The 25,223-nt window shown below is 39.2% G+C and overlaps 1 protein-coding gene and 1 long non-coding RNA gene across 9 annotated transcripts in view; both read left to right on the top strand.

Annotated features, from left to right (window-relative positions):
• Nucleotides 1-11,725, top strand: part of LOC109825238 — a 55,865-nt gene extending 44,140 nt beyond the window's left edge. For 3 of the 6 annotated variants that reach the window (XM_020392033.1, XM_020392039.1, XM_020392037.1), the window contains 9 exons: nucleotides 6,187-7,011; nucleotides 7,342-7,622; nucleotides 7,973-8,226; nucleotides 9,159-9,397; nucleotides 9,516-9,707; nucleotides 10,349-10,621; nucleotides 10,817-10,981; nucleotides 11,163-11,299; nucleotides 11,397-11,725. In XM_020392033.1, the coding sequence (XP_020247622.1) occupies nucleotides 6,187-7,011; nucleotides 7,342-7,622; nucleotides 7,973-8,226; nucleotides 9,159-9,397; nucleotides 9,516-9,707; nucleotides 10,349-10,621; nucleotides 10,817-10,963 (2,211 nt within the window). In that variant the 3' untranslated portion in view covers nucleotides 10,964-10,981; nucleotides 11,163-11,299; nucleotides 11,397-11,725. Of the gene's footprint in view, nucleotides 1-6,186; nucleotides 7,012-7,341; nucleotides 7,623-7,972; nucleotides 8,227-9,158; nucleotides 9,398-9,515; nucleotides 9,708-10,348; nucleotides 10,622-10,816; nucleotides 11,025-11,162; nucleotides 11,300-11,396 lie in introns of all 6 variants that reach the window. The other 3 variants (XM_020392036.1, XM_020392034.1, XM_020392035.1) reach the window with 3 other exon arrangements.
• The window catches only part of LOC109825780, a 31,601-nt gene continuing 21,509 nt past the window's right edge, over nucleotides 15,132-25,223 (top strand). For all 3 annotated transcript variants that reach the window (XR_002243098.1, XR_002243097.1, XR_002243096.1), the window contains exons 1-4: nucleotides 15,132-15,484; nucleotides 22,001-22,065; nucleotides 22,169-22,283; nucleotides 22,369-22,445. This is a non-coding gene — a long non-coding RNA (uncharacterized LOC109825780). The remainder of the gene's footprint in view (nucleotides 15,485-22,000; nucleotides 22,066-22,168; nucleotides 22,284-22,368; nucleotides 22,446-25,223) is intronic.

Here is a 25,223-nt window from a genome sequence, read left to right as displayed (position 1 = left end):
CCTTAGACCGCTGGGCATTTTGCTGATTGCGTTGCTGCTGCGGCTTGGGTTGTGGCACTTTTTCAGCTTTGACTCGCGCCACTATCTCTTCCTGATTGCGTTGCTGCTGCGGCTTGGGTTGTGGCACTTTTTCAGCTTTGACTCGCGCCACTATCTCTTCAACTTGTTCTCCTTGTGAAACTAGTTGTCTCCAGGAGCGACATTCTGCCACCCCCATTTGAGCAAGGAGCTATGTCTGCAGGTTGTGCCTGCAAGTTTCAACCAGAGTTGATTGGGTCATACCTGAGGGGCATCGTAATGCCATGCTGCGGAATCTCTTCACATAAGCCTTGATGGACTCTCCTTTCCTTTGCTTAGTGGCGAGAAGAGTTGGGATTGAGACCTCCGTATCGTCCTCAAAAAACCTGGCCAAGAATAGCCTTTTCAGGTCTACCCATTTCTGGATAGATCCAACAGGCAGCTTCATGAACCATTCGAAAGCGACACCTTTAAGAGTGCCGATAAACAAGCGCGTCAGGATGGCGTCATTTGCTACCACATCCCCAGTTTGGGACTTGAAGTAGTAGATGTGCTGATTTGGCGATCCTGTGCCATCAAACGGTTGTAAGGTAGGGGCCTTAAATTTTGGTGGGTAGGGAGCTGTATCCCACTCAGCAGGGTAAGGCCGCACTACTCCCTCTTCGCGAAGCTCACTTCGGTTGGCGATTGCGTTGAGGCGAGCTTCCAGTTCATCCACCTTGGTAGATTGAAGGTGCAGTTCTTTCTCCATCTCTCTCTCACCTTCGGAAGAGGATCCTAGGTGGTGAGTCTCACGATCCGAATGTTCGGTCGCTTTTTGTTTTCCCTTTGAAGTAGTTCTCTGGGAAGATTCAGGTTTCTGGTGTTTTTCGGCAAGGAGCTGGGCCAAAATATCCTTTAACTGGAGAAGTGTCTCCTGCTGTGCCTGGAGCATGACATGATGTTCGTCCACTCTTTTGGCTATGTCTTCATGGTTTCCTGTCGTGTAAGCGGAGACTTCCCGTGCTCCGACAGAGCTTGAAGATTGAGATTCGGCTATTGCCGAATGTTCATCACTTGTTGTAATCCCCTTGGCTAACTTTTGATAGTTAACCGGACGAATAGCTCATGTCCGAGTCCGAGTATTCTGATATACTCCTTCGAACTGGTCACGAATTTCTCGGACAGTCGGGGGATGACTCTCTTGCGACTCATCGGAGTCAGTATGCGAAGCTTTCCCTCGGCCGATCATATTGATAGTGACCTGAGGGTATTCCGCTTCAGCTGTCTTCTTTCTGCAGCGGCGTTGTCGTTTGGCAGGCCTAACGACGTTCGTCAACCTGTCGAATACGGACTGTCGTGGTGTGGGTGCACAACAAGGGCATTCTGACAGGACTGCTGAAATCAGCCTCTCACATTGACATGAGTGAGCTGCTTGTATTATTGGTTTTTCTCTTGACAACAATTCCCGCAGGTCTGAAACTTGGGAGGAAACCTTCCCCGGGCTTGGAGACGGAGATGGAACCCCCTGCCCTTGGGTAGGTGAGGTTGGTTCTCGTTGAACGTGGATTCTGAAACCACGCTGATTCTTCTGAACCTAACGGACCTCTTGAAAATCGCGTTCTTGAAGGACAACGCGAGGGTCGCGCTTAGCTTTGAAAACATTAGGCCAATGCCTATGTTTAAATGATGAAACTGACCCCTGAGGGTCATGTTTAGGTTGAACGCGCCCCTGAGGGTCGCGTTTAGGTTGAACGCTCCCTTAAGGGTCGCGTTTATGTTGAACGCTCCCCTGAGGGTCGCGTTTAGTTTGAACGCTCCCCTGAGGATCGCATTTAGGTTGAACGCTCCCCTGAGGGTCGCGTTTAATTGGTGAAACAGACTCCTGAGAGTCATGTTCTATTGGAACGCGCCCCTGGGGATCACGTTTGGTTTTAGCAACTCCCCTCTGAGAGCTATGTTTTGAAGAAACAACGCGCCATTCGGGGTCGCGTTTTAGCTGTATGAGCCGAGGCTCATAGTTGGGCTCATTGCCGCGAAGTGAGCGTTCTCCTTTGGGAACGCTAGGCTCGGTTGGGTTCTCAGAAACGCGATCTTCGCGTTGGGCCAACAATCGGCTTTCACGTAGATGTGCTCGTCGTATGGATCTTCTTCGTCGGCGAACGGCGTTCTTCTTGGCTTGTTTCAAAGCCTTAGCAGCAGCGTTGTTGACGCTTATGGGACTCGTATCCTCCAAAGGCCGTTTGTGGCCTGAAGAACGTCTTGCTGACGCATATGTGGGATCTTCCGCCAGCAGAGCCAATTTGAGTTCTTGGCCGAAGGAGAGGGCTTTCTTTGACACTTCGACCACAGAATTGACCTTCTTCGAGGTCTTGTGAGTATCACGCCTAGCTTTTGGGCTAAGCGACCCAGAGGAGAGGGCCTCCTCATACTTGGCTTGGTCGAACTCTACGACGAGAGTTTCGACGGTGGTCCCAGTGAGGTGAACGTCAGATTGCGCCACCACTTTCTCGTTAGAGAAGCTAGTCCCCAGCAGAGTCGTCATCTTTTGTATGTAGGAAAAATTACAATGAAAAGAATAAAAAAAATTGATTTGTATTTCTTTGATTCTGATTACAACTTGATTACAAAAGAGAAGAGAAACGAATTTGGTTCTCTCCTTTGTTTAAAACTGGGTTCTTCTCGGTAGCGATGGAATGCCTCCTTCGATTGCTCACGTCGAATTTGCTCTCCGTTGACGATCCGACCGTCTCTATCTCGTGGGAACGATGAACTTCTGTGGAAAATTTGATAAATAACTCTGAATGAGTTTAAGAACTCTGAACGAGTTTGAACTCTGTGAATAGAGTTGTTAGAACCAAAAAATTCGGTTAATGATCAAGCTGTTATTCTGTTGTAGAAGAATCCTCCTAGATTTGATCTTCTGAGTGTGATTCAAAAAATCCTATCTCCCAGGATTACGCTGCTGCCGAATCTCCAACCTGTACGGTTTAGATCTTTTTAATCCAACCTCTGTGGTTCAGATGCTAAAACATCCAACCCCCCTTTTGCTCTGTTGGGTTCGTTGAGCTTTTATAGGGCGATAGAAGGTTATAACTGACCCCTATATCCGCTCCTACGTGGGCGAAAGTCCCTCAGAACGTGGGATAAACGGTTCTGAAACCGTTCGACTCATGTTTGAACGAGTCAAACGTCCAATCTGGCGTTTAGCACCCAACTTCGCCTCTTAGAATTGAGACGCGATGTTGGGTGTTAGCTGAACATCATTGAACGCGAGGGTCGCTCGCGTTTTGGTTTGTTGTGGCTTAAAAACGCGGGGGTCGGTGTTGGCTGAACCCCTACGAACGCGAGGGTCGCTCACGTTTAGCTTGTAGCTTGGAGACGCGGGGGTGGCTTGGAAACGTTTCAGAAGGAGCTTTTTGACTTGTAACTTCTTCTGTGAAGCGTTGCGAGGACCGTTGTTCAGTAATCCTGGCTTTAGCTGTTGTAGGGTATGAAAGTCGTCAGATTATAACTTTCACTGTAGAATGTGAAGACTGCTGAATAGAGTTTTCATCAGTTGTTGGAAGTGTCGTTGAATTGTAACTCTTCTCGATCTTATGTGAAAAGTCCTCTATTTGCGGCTTTCAATTGTCGACCCGAAAGCTATTTGATTGTAGCTTTCATTGTGAGAGCTTGACGGAAATCAACATCCGTAGTGTTTTGAAGATGAATATTTGCCCACAGCTCTCTATCAAGCAACTCACCAACTAAGTCCAACCTTTTATTTCTAAAATCATTACACTGCTCATCAGCATCTCCAATAATTGCTAATATAATATTAGTCATGCTGTTGTCGCAGCCATCAAGATCAATCATCTCAGAAATGAGGTCGTGTTTATGGCGATTGTGGAGTTGCGGATGCAATGATTAGAAAGTCGTCTGATTGTGACTTCCCTTGTCGGAGCTTGATAGGGGTCAGCTATTCATTGTGATTTTTAGACAGCCTACATACCTCATATAGTATTGAACTGAGCTCATCAACGGTATCTATCTTTGTATAAACTGTATATATCTGGTACATCGACGCACTATCCTAAATAGTACCGAGCTATGCTCATCAACGATATACAACATGTTAATAAACAATCCTAACTCAATTGTAATCAGCTCAACGCTTGTCAAAATCCCCCTTGGGATACTCATGTGTGTGCAACGACACTATACGTGTGTATTCGTGACTGTACATACTGGGAAGCACGACTCAAACCCCGCGAACATAGTCAAATAATGCAAAACGACACTCATGAAACAAGTCAGGAACAAACTGGTCGACCACACATAAGGCATCGATCGACTGGACTGCATGCATGCACCAAATGCACAAACAGGGACTTTCCGGTCGACCGCACCTATGGATCCAGTCGACCGGCCAGAGGGAAAACCTGACTCTTAGATTTTTAGGTTTTTGCTATTTTGCACTTCTGTAATATACTCAAAAAACTTAATATTTGCAACAAAAAGTATATAACAAAAAACTTAATATTTGCAACAAAAAGTATATAACAGGATTAAAACTTGCATATCTGATTAACAGTGATTATTTCACAATAATTAAACTATTGCAAATAACTAAATTAGGTTATTATTCAAATTCTTGAATTTAAACATGAACTTTTTTCATGATCATCATGATATGTAAATTAACTTAAACAGTTATAGACTTGCTTAAATATATTCATGTCATTAAGATCCCGCAAACCTAGGGGTTAAGCACAGTTAATTAACATGATAAACTTAATTAATTACAAAATCTATGTTTTTAGCATGAGTTAAACAAGATTAATCAATTAAAACGAAATTAGAAGATACCCTAAAGATCATGATCATGAACTATCATAAACAGTAAATATTAAACATGAAATTAGCATGAGATTAAGATCTGACATCAAAAATCATATTTTTAACACCTCATGTTAAGATCTAACATGTAAACAACAATTAAAACATCTTAAATTCATTATCTAACTAGGGGGTGGGATTGGATGCAGATAATCTTGCCTTAATATCGTGTGCAAGTCTCTGAAACGAACAACAAGCAATCCAAAAGTGCAAACAATCCGTTCTCCTTTGCCACACGTCGATGATCTCGCCCTCGTGTCGATATTTTGCTTTAAAAAACTCACAAAACTCACAAGAAATTACTCTAGGATTTTTGAGGGGAGAGGGTGGCTGCTAGGATTTAGAAATATCATAAAAGAGAAGAATTTTCGTGAAAAACACAGGTATTTATAGAGGCAAATCCGAAACAAACCCGTTTGACCCGAACCAGAAAACCTAGTATGACTGGGAAACCACCTTCGGTATTTTGACTGTAACTTTCTCATCCGACCTCGGAATGAGGTGATTTAAGAGTTGTTGAAAAGCTATTGAAGGGACCTATAACTTTTGTCTTTTGAGTTTTTCTAGATTCGAACTGCATCGGTGTGTAAAACACGTATACTCTTAACTGGTCGTTTTTTCAGATTTCAGGCTCGTGTATATAGCGCATGATTTCACTCCTATATTCACATATATACATTGAATTGATCTCAAATCAATTTCTAGCATACTCAAACATCAATAAATGTTATTTATCACAATATAACACATTTATTATTATTTATCACCATATTTTCAAATTCACGGGGTTTTACATAATTTACATGAGAACAATGATGAGAATTAAAATTCCTATAACATTTGTATGTTTCTTTTATTCTGTGGATTATAAATTGGAAAATCAGTATTTTTTGAACTAGAATCTTAACGACCCTTCAAAATTATAAGTCAAAAACCAATGAGTTTCAAGAAGTGGATGTGTAGGATGTATCCACAAAATGTATGACAAGTGTTTTAAATTAAATCATTTATTTTATAATTGAGTACATGCCCGAATAAATGTATGCATGTATGCAAGGAGTATGGGTACGGGTACATGTCGGGTATGGGTACGTGTCAGATACGAGTGCGGATGTATAGGTGCGGCTTCAGATTAGAAGTATACATGTAACATAGTTTATAAGTAAATCCAATGAGAAGTGTAGATTATTACGTGCACCACTGGTAACTAGAATTTAATATCCTATGTGCTATGTGCTTGCTCTCCCATTTATTTTTCTTTTCAGTTCTATCCATCTTCATTCACTAACTGTTGGATTCGTTCTTCAGGCTGACTTCGATTTTCTCGGTGAAGATTGGGAGTGGGGTAGCTACAGAACTCAGCGGGTCCTGGCAACAGGCTCCTATAGTAATAATAATGGCCTGCGCCTTGAGAAATTATTCATCCAAAAAGGCAATGCGACTCTCCATGCTGATGGAACCTTGCTTGGGCCAATATCAAATCTTCACTTTGCTGTCTTGAATTTCCCCATTGGTCTGGTTCCCACTCTTGTGCAGATAATAGAATCTTCAACCACAGACACTGTTCACCCATTGCGTCAATTGCTTATTCCCATCAAGGGCATATTGCATATGGAAGGAGATCTCAGAGGAAGCCTTGGAAAACCGGAGTGTGATGTTCAGATAAGACTCCTAGATGGTGCTATTGGGGGAATTGAACTTAGCCGAGCTGAGATAGTTGCCTCGGTAACTCCAACAAGTCGATTTCTGTTTAATGCTAACTTTGTGCCTGGTATCCAAAGTGGTCATGTACACATACAGGGAAGTGTTCCTGTCACCTACAGTCAGGTTGACTCTGTTGATGAATTTGACAAAGGAGAAGGTTTAGGTGGTGCAATGCAGATTCCAGTTTGGTCAAAAGAGAATGGTAGAGTACTTGTCCGTGAAAGTAACGAAGAAAAAGTTTTCAGGGAGAAAATTGAAGAGGGTTGGGATATTCAGTTAGCAGAAAGTCTCAAGGGCCTGAATTGGAACCTTTTAGATGCAGGTGAGGTAAGAATAAATGCGGATATTAAAGATGGTGGAATGATATTGCTAACAGCCTTAACTCCATATGCCAATTGGCTTCATGGATATGCTGACGTTGATCTTCAGGTATCTCAGTTTGACATGTTCTTTAGTATTCTTATCTCATTTCGGTCTTGGTTTGATGGAAACGGTTGCATGGAGTTACCAACACTTAAGCTTAGAGTCTACCTCCCAGCTGAACATTTGTGAAAGAATTAGTCCTGTTGTTTATCACGACCACTGTAGAAAACCAATCATTAATTAGATTAAACGACTAGTAAAAATATTATCGAAAGACCAAATCCTGGATAGTGGTTACTAATGCCTATAGAATATAAAAAATTTGGCATCTCATTTTAAGTTCATTTTCCCCCTTCTTTTTTGGTATTCCTTTATTGACCAGTCTGTTTGAAACAGGTTAGGGGCACAGTAGAGCAGCCAGTTTTCGATGGATCTGCAATATTTCACAGGGCCACTGTGTCATCTCCTGTTCTACGGAAGCCTCTTACAAATTTTGGGGGTACAGTTAATGTTAAGTCGAATAGGCTATGCATAACTTCCATGGAAAGCAGGGTGGATAGGAAGGGGAAGCTAGTGGTTAAAGGAAATCTGCCTCTCAGGACTGATGAGTCATCTCATGGTGATAAAATCGATATAAAGTGTGAAGTTCTTGAAGTACGGGCAAAGAACATTTTGAGGTGGTTTATAGATCTCACACTTTTCCCCAAAGTTTTATTTTGCTCAAGATATGAGTGGCTTTTCTTTTAAAAGTAAAAGTATTCTATATAATTATTTAAATTTGTAGTTACGCGATAGGGTTATTTTGCTGATTTCTATCTTATCTTGGTATTTTTCTGTATTTACCTTACTATAATTTTGTCACACTCAGCAACCGGGAGCAATATTCTAGCCAAAAGTGGAAGGAAAACTCAAACAATTTTGTTATCTCATATTAGCTCATATGCTTGGTTCTACTTTTATCCGACTCTGTTGTTTTTTTTCCTGTTTTGTTAAGTTTTTTTTCTGACATCTAATACTTGAATCCCAGTGGCCAAGTTGACAGTCAGATGCAGATCACAGGCTCCATATTGCAACCAAATATATCTGGAATGATTAAATTGAGCCATGGTGAAGCATATCTGCCTCATGATAAGGGAAGTGGTGCTGCGGCTGATGCATTGGCATCAAATGTGCCAAGCTTTCCTCCTGCTGGTTACAATCGAATGAGCACATCAGGTTATGCATCTCGTTTCTTTGGATCACCATCTTCTTCAGCTAACAGCAAATGGCATCAACCTTCAGGTACCCCATGTGAATTATTGGTCAGCCCATTTCTCGTCTGTATTGCCTTGCCCTGGAGTTGTTTTAAATTGTGCTTTTATAAGTGACAATACATACATTGGTAATGTTTTGTTGTCGTTTTCCTGTCATTCTTGATGACTTCTGTTAATTAAGCGTACATGATCAACTATTCTCTAATATCATTTTATGCAGATTGTCCAATTCCTTTATGCAATATATTTTATAAAATAAGAAGGGATAATATTATAGTTAGTAACAAGAAGGTCTAGATGTCGGCCTCGGAGGACTTGGTTGGAAGCACTTAAGGAGGCTATGATAATAATTAACTTGACGGAGGAGATAACCCTTAGCAAAACTAAACATAAGAACATGATCCGTGCAGCTAACTGGAATGTTTAGGATAAAGACTTCGTTGTTGTTGTTGTTGTTGCTATATTATATAAAATTTTATAGAATAAACATGCAACTTCAAAGAAACAATACATCTGAATATGTGTGTCTATTAAGGAAGTATCTGCAATTGTCGAAAGAGATTGTCTGAAGTTATGCTATATTACAAAATAGTGCAAAAAGTTTGTCTAATATTTCAAGGAGCAAGAAGTATGTGACTAGTATGCATCTGACACGGAAATTTATTAGTGTAATTTTCTTTCAACAGGTCAACACATTGGGGAGTCCACATAATATGTTAAGGTAGCCATAAAATCAAAGTAACAATATGATTGTAATTTTGAATCTTATATAACTATCTTCCTAATTGTTAGTTTTTTCTTTCTTTTTTAATATTCCTGCAGTCTACTGCTCTTAGCATTCAAAATGTAGAACTTGTATGCTACTCTTATAATTCATCCCCAAAATAACTAATTATCAATTATTTTCTTATTAGAATTTGCCTTGGTAATTCTAACATTTTCCATATGTTATAATTACAGGAAGAAAATCCGAGGTGGAAACAAAATTGGAGCAAGTGAATGCTAAACCTGGAGTTGATGTTCAGCTTTCTGATCTGAAGCTACTGCTTGGACCAGAATTAAGGATAATTTACCCTTTAATTCTTAACTTTGCAGTTAGTGGTGAACTCGAGCTTAATGGTATTGCTCATCCAAAGTGGATTAAACCTAGAGGAATTTTGACATTTGAGAATGGAGACATTAACTTGGTTGCCACCCAGGTAAGCTCTAGCTTACTTGTTGAGGCTGAAAAAATGCTTATTGCAGTGAAAGCCTTTCTTATCTTTTTGTGATAATGGTATAACTTGATATTTGGTGTATATTCGTTTATAATTGCAGGTGAGACTTAAACGAGAGCATTTAAATATAGCAAAGTTTGAACCAGATCTTGGTTTAGATCCGATTCTAGATTTAGCACTGGTTGGATCTGAATGGCAATTCAGGATCCAAAGTCGGGCTAGTACTTGGCAAGATAATCTAGTTGTGACCTCAACACGCTCTGTGGATCAGGATGTTCTCTCACCCAGTGAGGTAAATAACTAACAGTCAGCATTATTTATCAGCTGTCTCTATGCGGAGTACATCAGATCTTGCCTTTCTTTTTGATTAGATTAAACTACAGAAACTATAAATTGATTTTTCTGATTAACTTATGATATTTTGTTGACCTCCCTTGTTCTGTAAAATGTTGATGTTAGCTTACCAATCGGTAATAAATTTCATCAATATTTCGTGTAGCCACTTTTCTCAGCCTTCTTGAAATGAAGTTATGCACTCTGTTGCAACTTCATTCTGATAGGAAAAGACATGATAGTTTTGTTGTTATTGTTCTGGCTCCAGTAAATGTAAATCATGATGATGAATCTTGAATAGATTTTATATATTACTCATAACTGCAATGGCATCCCTCGTTGGACAGAAAAACGAGAAAAAGGTGAAAGATGGCAGTTGCATTTATTCCTTTAGCTCCAATGTTATGTCTTATCTTTTACATGCAGTTTGGTAAGTAGCCTATACTAATGCATCTGTTCTCATGTTTATGTGAACGTCCAACTTATGTAGTTATAGACTTGTTGTATGATGCAAAATGGTTAAATACCCACACATTGTTGTATGATGCATTTACGTGAATCTTAAACATAGGCATAGTTCTTAAGGTTCAACTTTTGCAGGCTGCTAGGGTTTTTGAGAATCAATTAGCTGAATCTCTGCTTGAAGGCGATGGCCAGCTGGCATTTAAGAAACTTGCGACTGCAACGCTTGAATCCCTCATGCCAAGAATAGAATCGAAAGGTGCATTTGGACAGGCACGGTGGAGGCTAGTGTATGCCCCTCAGATTCCCAGTTTACTCTCTGCAGACCCCACAGTTGACCCTCTTAAATCGATAGCCAACAATATTTCTTTTGGTACTGAGGTTGAAGTGCAGCTTGGGAAACGCCTTCAGGTAGTTTGCTTATGTTAGTGTTATTATGTGTCTAGTATGTTGGCTGCTGCAATACCTTCCAAGGAAATAATGTCAACAGTTATGAGAGAGTTCAAATTTTTGTGTGCTTATGGTGAAAATTTGTATGTATAGATTTGATACAAAAAGTGTCCCTTATGAATAATTGGCTTCTTATTTTTTATTTGCTTGTTTCAGGCCTCTGTAGTTAGGCAAATGAAAGACTCAGAAATGGCCACACAGTGGTCCTTGATTTATCAGCTTACAAACCGTCTCCGAGTTCTTTTCCAATCTGCTCCATCTAATCGCCTTCTATTTGAATATTCAGCAACATCTCAGGATTAATCCACTGAATCTTCCCAGGTTATTTCAAGATTTATCCCTCAGTGCCGGGTACAATTATCGAGTACTTCTCGTTTAAGCTTTCTTTCGTCACTGCTTATGCTTGGGACTCGATGTTTGCATATAGGACATTTTTATGACTTAAAATTTCTTATAAAAGCTATCACTTTATACGTATGTAATTAGTTACCGTTTGATGCAGTGCGAACTTCAATATAGACAGATACATCGCAGAAGTGTCTTTGCTATGAGATACGTAAGTCCCAGCTGAGTTCTGGCCTTTTCAGTTTGATCAGTTCGTGTTCAGATATTTTGGAAGATCATGCAGGCATTTCAAAGGTAATTTCATCTATTGAGTGCTGGGATTCTTGTGGACAGGAATTTTGATCACTCATGAATCTATAGCCAATTTAATTTCCATTTCATACCATCACAGCACTTTGGAACTATACTACTTGTCGCCGCTCCATCAGGCTCCAGCAAGCCAGTTCTTTCGAGTCACCAATCTCATACATGATCTTTTTGGTGTTTGTGATTCTTTGCGTGCAGCATTCAAGCATCTGCAGGGTTGCAGCAGCAATTGTAAATTTAGTAGTTTGACCCATGATTCTTCTGTTAGGAAGTTAGTCAGGTTGTCCATAAGTTGTAAATTATTCCCATGTATTATATTTTGCCAAATCCCAGATTGCTGGGTTATGACTCATTGCCTTCTTGTAAAATCAAAAACTAGTTTCAGATATGAAAGATATGGTTTCCAAGTTCGTAGTCTCTTTTATTGTTTAATTCTCTCATAAGCAATTTACGTGGTAGCTCTTTCGATATGAAGATTACATAACGTTCATACTTCCTGTTAAAAGAAATTTCATATGGTTAGTGTCCCATTTTCTGTGATGATTTGCGCTTCCATATCTGAAGCTAAATAATGACAGTAAGTGTGTATGTTAAGACTTTGCGAGGGCTGTTTGGTTTGCAGCAATCTCAGGAAAAAAAAACAGGGTTAGAGGAAAATGATTTCATCTTGACACATTTTTTTTCCACTTTGGTTTTGTTGAAACAAAGAAAAAGAGGAATATAGCGTACATGAGGCCCACACCTAGAGATGCTAATAATACAGCGGGTCCTACAAAAACTGAAAATATGTTTCGGATTGTTTCGAGAGGAGATGAGCTGAAAATGATGGAAAAGTGGGCTCCAAACGTGAATTTTTGTTTTTTTTCCCAGCTTGAAACCACCAAAAAATGGTTTCCACGAAACGAACCAAACAGGCCATTATATCGAGCTTTGAATGTGCTGATGCCAGAATTTTTCACTTTATCTTTTTCGTGTTATGATTATAAGCTTGCATATAAGAAAATAGTTTAAGGGAACACATTCTTAGTCATCTACAAATATCTCTTATCCTCTGAAAAGATTAATTATGATGTCGAGAATGAATTCTTTCATAATGCATATTTTTTCTGTCCTTGTACATGAAGAATAGAAAGCATAATATCTTCATTTATAAAATAGGGATTAAATATGGTGGCGTAGTAGGTCACATGGCAAAGCCGTGTCGCTTCCATGTAGGGAGTCTGAGATTCTCTTGTGCACCAAAGGCGCGATTAAGGCTAGATTAAAAAAAAGAAAAATTCTTTAAGGACCCAAAATATGGGACCAATAGAGGGGACAAGTAAGGTGTCCCTCTTCTATTGGATAATGAGTTGGTCATCATTAATGATGGTTAACTCATTATCCAATAGGAGGGGGACACCTCACTTGTCTCCTTTATTGGTCCCATATTTTGGGTCCCTGTAGCAAAGCTCTAAAAAAATGGGATTGAAAGAAAAATACATATAAAACCTTGATTTATTGTTTGTTGACGTTGAAGTATGAAGATACTGTTTTGCTATTTGAAAATATGCTAATATCTTAATCTACAACCATATTATTTTGGAAGAAATTTTCAAAAAAGACCCAACCCAATTTTTTTTAAAATCGACACACTCTAGTTTTTGTTACAGAAATCGACTCAGCTTCTGGTCACGTTAGCATCATGACCAGAAACTACCAAAAGCTGGGGCGATTTAAAAAAATCAGCTTCCTAATTAGTCGGTGTTATGATGTTCCCATTTTTCGCCAAAGTGCAATTCATTGCTAGACACTGGACAAATGTATTTCCGCATATAGTGCCTCAAGCAACTTGGCGGCCCAGACCCAACAGGAATTTCAACTTAGCCGACTCGTTGAGTCGATATCCCCTTTTGTCAACTCGAAAGGCGGCACGAGTCGCCTCCTATTGTCGAAGACGACTCGCCACGAGTCCACTCAACCATTTGTTCAACGTCTCACGAGGACAACTCAATGGACATTACTTCTCGGCGAAGCTAAAGGATTGTTTCACATTGAGTCTCTCTCTCTCTGACAGCGTGTCAGCATCAACAAATTTAATACTTGGTAGGGGCATCATGCCTCTAGCTTCGTTAGTCTTCGTGACTCATCGGATCACGTGGGTCACCACCCTGCCACCACTCACTTCTCAGTTAATGTTAAAGTGATCTTTCCCCAATCACCGGCCGACACCTGTAAAGCAAGTGCTGACGTCGATGCCAGCCCATGCTTCGTCACCGCCTCTCAGCGCTTGGCTGAAATGAACAATCTACCCTCCTACCCATGGTATATATACAGGTACTATTCAAACTTTAAGGGGATTCCAAAGCTAGCTTAAAAAACGGGTTCATAAACCTGATCTCTCGAGAGATATCTGCAAAATTATACTGCGCATAAACAAGAATTCTCACAATTCTTATTTACCCCACTCAAGTTCTTCAGCTAACTTGATCGTCGGAGGTACAACGGGGGAACCAAGCCCTGTCCTCTAACGAATTTCAACATGTGCAGATTTTTCAGGCACCGAGCTCAAGAACCAGACATAAATTTGGAGAAGAAAGCAGCCCCTCATCAATCCTCAACAAACTCATACAATCATGGATACATACTAACTGTGCGATCACTTAATATCAACAGTGGAGGTTGGCAACCCCGACTAATTAAGACTACCGTCCCCACTTGCCAGATTAGGACAACTAAACAAGTCGGGGGTGAGAAACCGGACTAATTTGGTCGGGGTTCCCAACCTTGACCCCCCGACCAAATTAGTCGGGTTTTGAAACCCAGACTTGTTTAGGTGTTCTAATCTGACAAGTGGTTAGTCAGGGTTGCCAACCTCGACTAATTAGGAAATTGATTTTTTTTAAATCGACCTAGTTACTAGGCACGATGCTGACGTGGTTAGAAACTGGGTCAATTTTTGTAATAAAAACTAGAGTGGGTCAAATTTTTAAAAAAAATTAGATTGGGTCTTTTTTGAGAATTTCTTCTATTATTTTGTCCTGATTTTAATGCGAAGGGCGATACTAAAAAAGACAAAGGAGCTAATAAGTGACTTAAAAAAAAGAAAAAAGAGGGCATGTAATACCTTGGAACCAGCCCCACAAATCATTGAAATTATTATTAGTTCCTCCGGTTCTTAATAATTTCAAAGTTGTCTCAAAATTAGGCCCCCAAAATCAATGAAATTGCAAATTGGTCCCCCGCTTCTTGTAAATTGTTGAACTGAGCAATCTAATGGAAATACCGGTGGTCTGAAGAACTAATTTAAAGTATCTTAAAAAGTTCTATTAGAATCATAAAACGGATATAAATAAAAATAAGAATAATTTTTCAAAACAGCTCCATTTTATTTTTTTTATTTTTAAAATCGATTAATTTTTTTTTATTTATCAAAACCGACCCGTTTTTTACCACGTCAGCCTAATCACCGTCCTAAATAGTCGGGGTTGCCAACCCCGACTATTTAGGACATAAATTTTTAGGGTTTAATGCTTCTATTTAGGGTTTAACGCATTCTTAAATAGTCGGGGTTGGCAACCCCGACTATTAAGGAGGGTGATTAGGCTGACGTGGCAAAAAACGGATCGGTTTTGATAAATAAAAAAAAATCGGTCGATTTTAAAAATAAAAAAATATAATAGAGCTGTTTTGAAAAATTGTTCATAAAAATAATGTTGATTTGTATAGCCAGCCCAACCTAGTTACAGTGGGCCAGGGCCCACCAATCATTCACCAACTCTTCTTTCGCTCAAAAAGACAACAATCCGGCAAATAAAAAAGGCAACTTGAACTGTTCATCTCCCAACGTTTCGAACTTGCAAGAAATACCAAATTTTGGGGGGAAAAACCCTTAAAAAAAAATCCTAAACACTAGCGCATTGCTTTCCATTTTCTTCAGTCGATCCCTCGAATTGGTTAAAGATGTCAGGGTATGATGCTGGCCGATTTCGATGGCGACATCGGCTGCTGCAGCTGCCTAGGGTTTCTAACGAAAGCAGGAAGAGAGATGGGTTCCCTTCACTGGAGGTCGCGAGTTCTTGATCGATGGGTACTTTGATGGACCCCATAAGCGTTCTTCTTCTTTTCCTTCGGAAGATTGCACGATTTGCTAAGAAAAATCCAGTTAAAGAGACGACAATTCTTACCGGAGGCGAGGTATATACTCTTTTTTGAAATTTTACTGTCGTAAAAGAGTCAACTTTGTGTGCTAAAATAGTCCCCTAGTTAAGTTTTGTGGTAAATAGGGAATGGAACTTTTATTGTTATGGCACATTTATAGCTGCAACTGTTAACAGGTAAGAAAAAGTAGCGCCGTTTGTTTTTGGATCATGGCTGTGTTGATACGTTTGCTTGTAGTCGTATTATGCATCCGATAGATGCCTCTCGTATCTCTTCACATTTAGATACATGTGTACGTTCTCAAGAAGACCAAATTGAAAAAGTCATATGTCGTTTATGCGAGAGCTGAGAGGTACAATAAATACAATCAAGTTTGGTGATCGTGTAATCCAGAGAGATGAATTTTTATAAGCATTGATGAACTATACCTAATACCTACACAATAATTCATTTCATCAGCAGCTAGATGAAATTATGTGGAAATGTATTAATATATCAAATACTAAGCGCAAAGCTACGAAGAAAAGTCAAAAGAGTAGGATTCGAATGGTGAAGGCACGTTATAGCAGCATATTATCTAATTTCTACGATTATTCAAAAAATCCAGTTACCAAAGTAACACGGGTATGCAAAATTAGATAGTAACTACTAATAATAAGTATTGTCATGCTAACTTCAGATTATTAGCATATTGGAATATATGTTAGGGGCTTCAGAAACTGAAGTAAACATTTGATATTTTCAGCATGCTAAAAACTTTTTTTTTGGGTCAATGAATTTTTTTTAATTCATTCACCAAACTTGGAATTGAGCGTACAACCAGATAACTCAGTCCCACTGGGATACATCAAACATCAAAATCGGTGTAAAACAAACATTACAAATTCATAATTCAATCATTGGATCTATAAAGCCTTGGGGTATTTGGAGTGATCATTAGCAAAACCACCTAAATATCCCTAATGACCTGCTCTTTTGTCAGCTGTTGCTGTGCAAGAATTCTTTTGTTCCTCAGTCCAAATAACCTTGACTGAAGCAGAAAGAAGCAACCTCTTCATACTTTGCACGCTTCCGTTTCCCCTCAAGTTATCATTATACCATCTGATCAAATAATTCCATTCACAAGATCTCCAATTATATTTCATCCACTCCATCATAGAGTTCCAAATTTGCATAGGGAATTGACAGGAGAAGAATAGATGCTGATGGCATTTTGGTTCTATATTGCAAGGAACACACTTGTTTTTAGCAAGCATCCCAAAGTTAGACATTCTATCTTGGGTCAAGAGACTCCCTTGCACTGCTAAGTGCTAACCATAGGGTAAGTAAGTGTTTGGGGTAATTGAAATTCCCCTATCCAGTTTTAGTCCATAGAACCACATTAGATACAGGGGAAAACAGCTTGTAAAGGGAAGAAAGTTTGATTTTTTGTATCTTTATAACAAGCTTGAAGATGATTTTTCAAAGTATCAATGCTCCCACATTTGCTAGCAGATTCTTAAGAGCTATTCCACATCCAAGAAACCCCTGCCTTCACTTGTACATGCCATATTTCCACTTGTTTCAGATTTAGCACATTAGCCAATTTTTGAGCAAGATCATCCTTGACACGTAGCGTAGCATATTTTACATTTGCTTTTGTTTATTGGTTATGTTTGGGTATATATCAAGCAATGTTTTAAATGTCGGATGTCGGGTTCATGTCGGTCGGCCAAAATTCATGTCGGATAGCGGAAATCGGGATATATCGGGGGACATGAAAAAATATCGGATTGCCATATCGGATAGGTTGATATAATATCATAAATGGAATCTTCACATACTTGATAATTATATTGTCTAAACATATGATTATTGATGTTAGGATCACTAACCAATTGTAGACACCTGATTCCCGAGTGCATATTGACACCATCCGAATGCTTGACCTACAAAATATGAAGATGTTGTTAGTAAACATAGAATAGCATATAAGGAATGAAGCAAGTGACATATAAATTATAATATATAGAATGAAAATCACAAGATTCATATCCATAGAGAAACATAAACAAAGCAAGCATACAACCAAGTTTTCAAAGTTACAAATAGCTCATAATTGTTTAACATCCAATTATCCAAAAGTAATTCCAAAATAACATTGAAACTAAGAGGACTATAATCAATCCTCATCAAAATCAAGAGTAAGAATATCCTCCTCATTCGACTCCGATGATGATGTCTCAATATCTTCTTCCTCATCATCCTCCACCGGCTCCTTCCCCTTCGAAGAAGATGATATCGACATTTTCTTTCTTTTATAGGTTTGCGTTCGTGCACTTTTTCGCTTTCTTGGATTAGCTCCTGAAATGTCACCAACTTGCCTAAAAGTCAAACATTCTCCCGGAAATACTTCATCATCGCTATCATCCCCGTTTGAACCCATCAACCATTCAGAGACCATTTCATCATCATCATAGGCGCACAAAGGATCTCTATCTATGACAGCATGTTTGTTCTTCAATTTTGCATTGAATTTGACAAAGACGAGGTCATGAAGCTTTTTGTGAGATAATCTATTTCTCTTCTTAGTATGAATCTACAAGTGAAAACATGAATTAGCACAAAATGCTATAAACCTACAAGGCTACAACATAATCTAAATTCAATCATTATTAGTTTATTACCATCTCAAATGTGCTCCAATTTCTTTCACATGCCGAAGAGCTAGTTGTCAAGGCCAAAATCCTCATTGCCATCTTTCTCAATTCGGGAGTATCATTCCCATAAAGCCTCCACCATGTAACTAGTTAATTCATATTTGAAAAAATTAGTAACTTATAAATTTGTAATAGAGGTTAATGAATTAATTTAATATTATAAAGTTACCTGGACAATCACCCTTAGAAGCTCCTCGCTTCGTATATTCATTTCCAAATGACCCTATACATTCTTGATAATTAGGTAATTGAGTTCCAATCTTTGTGAAAGTCGCATGGTCATTTGGGAAGATTTTATGCATACAATCTACAAGGGATGTCATGAAAGTTCCATCTTTTTCAATTTCCGTGTAAGCCGGATAATAGAAATATGGATTAAAGTAGTAGCCCGCTTTATGTAGTGAACCACAAAGCTTCTTATTGAATCTTGGCTTAATCATTTTCAATATGGGAATATATTTTTTCTCATCATTTCCAAGGGCTACTTTCAACTCTTCTAAGGCCACCAACATATCTCCATATATAAATCCCATAGATGGGACTTTATCACCATCGGCTCTCCGGAGAACTTTCACTAAAGGATTGAAAACTTTGAGGGCAAAGTCTGTATTGTCCCAGAACTTGTTGCTAGCAACTATCTCAGCAACCTACAAATAATACAAACAATTAAAGAATGAATGAAATATAAATGATGAAAGGAATACTTTGTAGCTATCAATTTTAATTTTTAAAGTTTAAATACATACCTTTTTGCCCGTTGTTCTTGAAAGGCTACAATCCATCCATTGATCAGAGATGAACATCCGCCTCATCTCTTTCTTGTGATCCCTTAATGATTGCAGTGAGAGGAATGTCGTAGCAAATCTTGTAACCCCCGGTCTCACAAGATCACCCTTAGTAAACTCTCTAAACAATTGAAGAGGCTTGGTATGATTATATATAAATACCGATACACTCCTCCCCATTGTAATGGCATTATGAATGGGTTTGAACTTGGCTATGTCGCATAACATCAAGTTCACGGTGTGCGCTGCGCAAGTGGTCCAAAATATGTTTTTCCTCTTCTCCTCCAATTTCTTAGAGGCCGTCATATTATTTGAAGCTCCATCAGTGACAATCTGCACCACATTTTCCTCCCCTAACTCATCAATAACCTTGTCTTCACGGTGTGCGCTGCGCAAGTGGTCCAAAATATGTTTTTCCTCTTCTCCTCCAATTTCTTAGAGGCCGTCATATTATTTGAAGCTCCATCAGTGACAATCTGCACCACATTTTCCTCCCCTAACTCATCAATAACCTTGTCCACAAAGTCATAAATATAGTCAGCATCATGCTTATCGGCCGATGTATCATGTGAAGACAAAAAACTTGCCCTCCCGGCAGAGTGTACAACTATGTTCATGATACTTCTAGACTTTCGATCACTCCAAGCATCAGTCATCAGGGAACAACCATTGACAATGCATGTCTTCTTGAAGTTCTCAACAATCTCATTCGTTGCATCCACCTCTCTCTGCAAGCAAGTCTCACTCAACTCGTACATTGATGGAGCTTGTAAATGACTTCCAAACATCCCCACGGCTTGTAGCATTTGATGAAAAGAGGGAAGTGTGGCTGTATGAAATGGAATGCCAGCTTCAAAGAACCATTTGGAAATGTATTGCATAACATCTTCCATTTTCTTCTTTCTTAGCTTGGAGTCCATCGATGGTTGTTTGCCCTTAGCTACTAATTGGGCGGTCTCTTCGGGAGAACGAGCAGCAAAGGAGTCTATTGGGCCTACTGGCTTGTAAGAGGATGACGAGCTTCGAGTAGTCAAGGAGTTATGCTCCTCCTCTTCCTCCCCTATATGCACTTCACTCAACAAATTATGGATCTTTGTCTCCTTATCCTCCTTGCTCTTCTTTGCATTCTCCAGTATTTCAGAGACTTTTCTTTTAACATCATCAGGGACTTTTATGCACGGTGTGCAATTCCCTCTCTTTCCGGCTAAATGAGATTTGAATCTGGTAATCCCGCCATTGAATGTCTGAGTGCAATATTTGCATTTAATCTTGTTGGTATCGGAGCCAACTCTCTCCCCGTATGCCCAACATGGATCTTTACCGCCCGGTTTTGATGTTTAGAGGGAGATGCTACAGTGCAAGATCAATACAAGGAGCAGATCCTTAGCTCAATCGGGAGCCGAGAGCTAATGGTCCGGTTAACTGACTGAATTAATAAATGAACCGCGAACCTCCTTCCTGTAGCCAGGAGAGGTTCTTAAATAGAGGAGAGACGGTGTGGTCACTCTCTTGAATCATGGGATGTGACCATGTATTGTTGAGAGATGTCATGCCTCTCATTTGTACTGTGAGCGGCTGCTTGATGGGCTCGGAGCACTGTACTCCTTCCCTTCATGTCGCGAGAAATGGGAAGACCCATCCCTATAAGCGACAACACAGCCGCTAGGTACTTTGGCGAGTTTGACGGGTTTGTTGATCGCCCGGCTGGTTGCTTGAGCGAATAGGCGAATCTCAGTCACTTGGATGAACTTGACTTGTGCAGGTGAGTCAAGTATGCAGGCGAGCTTCTGATCGTCTGGTGATGCAGGCGCACTTGGCGATCAAATGAGTCAAGTATACAGACGGGTTTGTCGGTTGCGTGGATTTGACTGGTCACTCGTACTGTGAGCGGCTGCTTGGTGGGCCTGGAGTACTGTGCTCCCACCTTTCACGTCGTGAGAAATGTGAAGGCCTATCCCTGTACGTGATATTGTAGCTGCCTAGTACTCAGGCGAATTTGTTAGTCGCCTGGCCATGCAGGCGGGCTCAGCTCTTGAGCAGACTTGATTCGTGTAGGCGAATCAAGTGTACATGCGAATTTCTGATCGCCTGGCGGACTGCTTGTACGTGCAGGCGAGTTCAGCGATGGCGTGTTCTTGACTCGTGCTGGCGAGTTTCCTTCATCTGGCGGACTCAAATCTTGAGTGGACTTGGCTCGTGCAGGCGAGTCAAGTGTACAGGCCAGTTTTTAGGTCCTACTGTAGTCAAGGCAATTTTCATCTTCTACACTGATACTACGTAATATTTATCTAGCAAATTCAGTGCTCTGGAATTACTTATATAGGTTCAGTTAACCACTTCGGTTCTTCACTAACAAGTTTTCGCGTTCTTTTCATACCTAGATTAATGTTGCTTTTGTATGCCACTTGCTAATTGTTAAAGTTATGCATCTACTGGCTTAGGGAGCAAAAAGAATTCATACAGTAAACCATTGGAGCTAGTGAAATACCCTTGGTCCATAGCAATCATGTAGCTCTGTAGTTTTAGCACTTTTAGACTTTCAGACTAACTAAAAAGGGGTGTTCATGCACTTTTGATCAGCACTGACACTTTCTTCCCCTGGTTGCAGGGCATTGTACATGGGGATAGTAAACCCGAAAACCTTTTGGTGCTAAGAAGTGACTCTGTTAGGATTTGTTTCGGTGTTAGCCAAGTTCTTGAAGTAATTCGTCTTCTTACTTCCTCAGTGATCCTTCTTATTGGCATTGGACTATAACCCAATATATTCCAAACTCCCTGCAGCACTATGCAGTAACCTTTCTTGATTTGTAGATATTTTTATTGCCTTTTATTCTAAGTAATGCCTAATGAGTTAGATTAAAGAATTAATGGAGCAGCAAGGACTAGGTTATACGTAAGGAAGGTAGATTAAGAAGTTAAATGGTGGTTGGCTATAATTTAGGATGGAAGATGATCTTAGTTAAGTGCAATGGAGAAACTGAGTTACCTTAAGTGCTTCTTTGTTTTTGTTGTTGTGTTATTATAAGATTGACGGCAGCTAAGCCTCCCATTTTTTATCTCTCATGCAGGACTGCAGTGAAGAGGTCTGGGGGTCTCCAAGAACCCCTGTTTTTCCCCCCTGAATGTTGTTTAGGTAACCTAAATCTTTCACTTATCAAATTAAGTTTTCAGAGATCTAATCACATTTATGCATGCCATTTCATTGTTGTTTCTTATGATAAAAATCTCTTGAACAGGTTCTACCTATAATTGTAAAGCTGCGGATGCATGAGTTCTTGGCATTACATTATATTGTATGATACTTGGTAATTGCCCATGTATCGGGGCAGCCTGCAAGATACTTATGAAAAGGTAGTTCCCTTTGTTTTATATCATTATTATTTTATATTTTTTATTGTGCCATCTTAGGTTGTTCTTGCAACATTCGGTATTTCAGATAGTAAAACCCACTATATATGCCTGAAGAGCTTGATCCTGAGCTCAAAGACCTGCTCCATGAACTTCTTTGTAAAGGTCAGTTCCATGACTCTAAAACTCGAAAATCTTAAGCTCCTTTGCTTTTTCTGTCTATGGCACCAAGAAGTTTGATAAAATACTAAAAATCACATTTATTGGTTCCTAGAGCATGCACAGGCAGGAGTAAGAGGATTAAAGCTTTTATGGTGGACTAAGTACCCTAACGCCTATTCTGGGCTCCCGTATCTGTGTGCAACATGTGCCGACACCAACACTTATTGGACAATATTGCACACATTTATTCAGACTTTTACTCAATTATATAATGCATGTTTTAGTTTAAAATATTTGCCATACACTTCTTTGACGTATATCTTATACTCAATGTTATCGATAGCGGATAGCGTCGCGCAGCGGTGAGGCATCGCTAAGGCTATTTCGGGCTATTAGGCAAAATAACGGTAAAAAGCGCAAAGTCAAATAGCGGTCTAATTTAGATATGTATAATACTAAAAAAATTAAAGAAAAATCTAAGAAATCTAAAAGTACATATTAGATGGTATAAAGATATCCTAAACATGAAATAGACATGTAACCATCACGTAATATCGAAGATGACTGGAAGAGTCCAAAAGTCGTCGTCTTCGAGAAGAAGAGCTTAGCGGTGACAAGACTGGCCTAAGAAGAGCTCACGGTGAAGGAGGTGAGAGGAAGTATCAAGGTAGGTGTCAGAGGCTATGAGAGGTGGCGGGAGTATGCTGAAAATCACAGGAGACGGTGGAATGCAATGGTCAAGGATTGAGTTGAATTTTAAAAAAATAAGCCTCAAACCGCTTTTAAATAGTAGTCTAAAAGCAAATTTCGAATGCAATCGTTCACTATTTACCGTTATGACACACTATTGGCCGTTTTTACGAACAGACATATTCCGTAATATGTCACCGCTATTGTGAGATAGCATAGTGGGCGATAGCGTCGTAGGAAGGGACCGCTAACGCTATTAGCGCCGCTATTACGGGGCTATTTACCGCTATTTATAACAGTGCTTATACTTCATGTATCCTTCCTCTCATTAGATGCGAGTCTGGATCGTTTCAACCATAGCTGGTTCAGAAGCTTGAATTCAAAAGAGTATTTGGGTATTTACTTCAAAACGAGCAGTTTTCCAATTTATAGTCTACTTTATGAACATAAAAATGTTATATAAATTTTAGTTTTCATAACATGTTAATGAAAAACCAAAATCAACCTCATGGAAGCGTTTCTGAACTTCTGTGTGTAACCCATGATTTTGATCGTTTTTGATCATATCACAAGTTGTCGCCTTGCTTAAAATATTTTAGGTTACTTAAAACTTTTTGAATTTCTATGGACTATAACCAATTATTTTTGTTGTTTGACCACATTACAAGTTATCGTCTCGTATAAAATATCTTATGTGCAGTTTGAAATTCAAGAACTTTGTGGACTATAACATTGATTCTTGCTGTTTTCGATGAAATCACAAATTTGTTTCCGAGATAGAATATTTTATGCATACTCAAAAGTTTCAAAATTTATGTCGCCTATAATCCATGATTTTGGTTGTTTATGGAAATACCATGAACTAACGCATGATTTTGGCTCTTTTTTACAAAATCAGAAATTTTCTTTCTACATAGAAGTGTGTACTATGAAATCCAATATTCTTTGGCTAAGAACCAGTGATTTTTATTTTCATTTTCGACCAATCATAAATTTTCATCCTAGATAGAATATTTTATATGTGCTCATAAGTTTTTCGTGGACTAATCCATGATTTTAGCGGTTTTTGGAATTACCATGTTTTCGCCCTAATCACAAGTTATCTAATGTAGAGTACTTTATGCATACACCAACTTTTCTGAATGTTTGTGGAATAACCCATGATTTTGGTTGTTTTCCGAATTACCTTGGAGTCAATGTTTTAAATATCGGTTATTAGAAATATATCAGACGACCAAAATTCATATCGGATCCCAGTTATCGGGGATATATCGAGAATAAGTAGTAAAAATCGGAGTGTCATATTGGATGGTGAGCGTATATAATATAATGTCCTAAAATATAATCTAACTACATTTAATGCAACATCGAGAGGGTCTTCGAGAGTGGTCGTCAAAAGAGGCATTCAAGTGAGAAATTTGCGAGTGATTTGTGGGAGAGCACAGTGGAAGCAGAGAGAATTAGGATTACACAACGAGCATATATGAAATAGAATAAGACAACATGGTTTTTGTTTAGTGGATGCGGGTCAAGTATGGAAAAAGGAGGGTTTTTGCCTCCAAACTCGAGCCGGTTCACTTAGAATGTAAATTATAGAAAATCGGGTGATTTTGACCTACGAGATATCAGCCGCTTTATCGGATTCACACCGATATATCAGGACAAATCGGTCAAAAATGATATGCGATAACTTTTTGTAAAAATCGTTTTGGCAATGGCCCAAACCCTGTATATCGGTGATAAATCAATAAAATTGGTCTATTTTTAAAACATTGCTTGGACTAGAACCCATGATTTATTTGTTACCGACCAGTTTATTTGTCATCCCGCGTAGAATCGTACTCTAACATCTTCGAATTTTTGTAGACTAAAACTCATGATTTTAAAATTTTCTTCTTTATCTTAAAGTATAATCTCGCATAAAATATTTTATGCGTACTTAAAATTTTAAAAATAAGTATACTATAACCCATGATTTTGGTTGTCTTCGACAAATTATAAGTTATTGTCCCTTAAAAAATATCTTATGCGTAGTCCAGGACTTGAACTATAACACATGAAATTGTCTTTTTTCTAGAAAATCATAAATTG

The sequence above is a fragment of the Asparagus officinalis genome, chromosome 10 (genome assembly GCF_001876935.1).
Source record: "Asparagus officinalis chromosome 10, Aspof.V1, whole genome shotgun sequence".
Lineage (NCBI taxonomy): Eukaryota > Viridiplantae > Streptophyta > Magnoliopsida > Asparagales > Asparagaceae > Asparagus > Asparagus officinalis.
The sequence above is the reverse complement of the archived record's forward strand: the minus strand, read 5'-3'. Positions and strand labels throughout refer to the sequence as shown.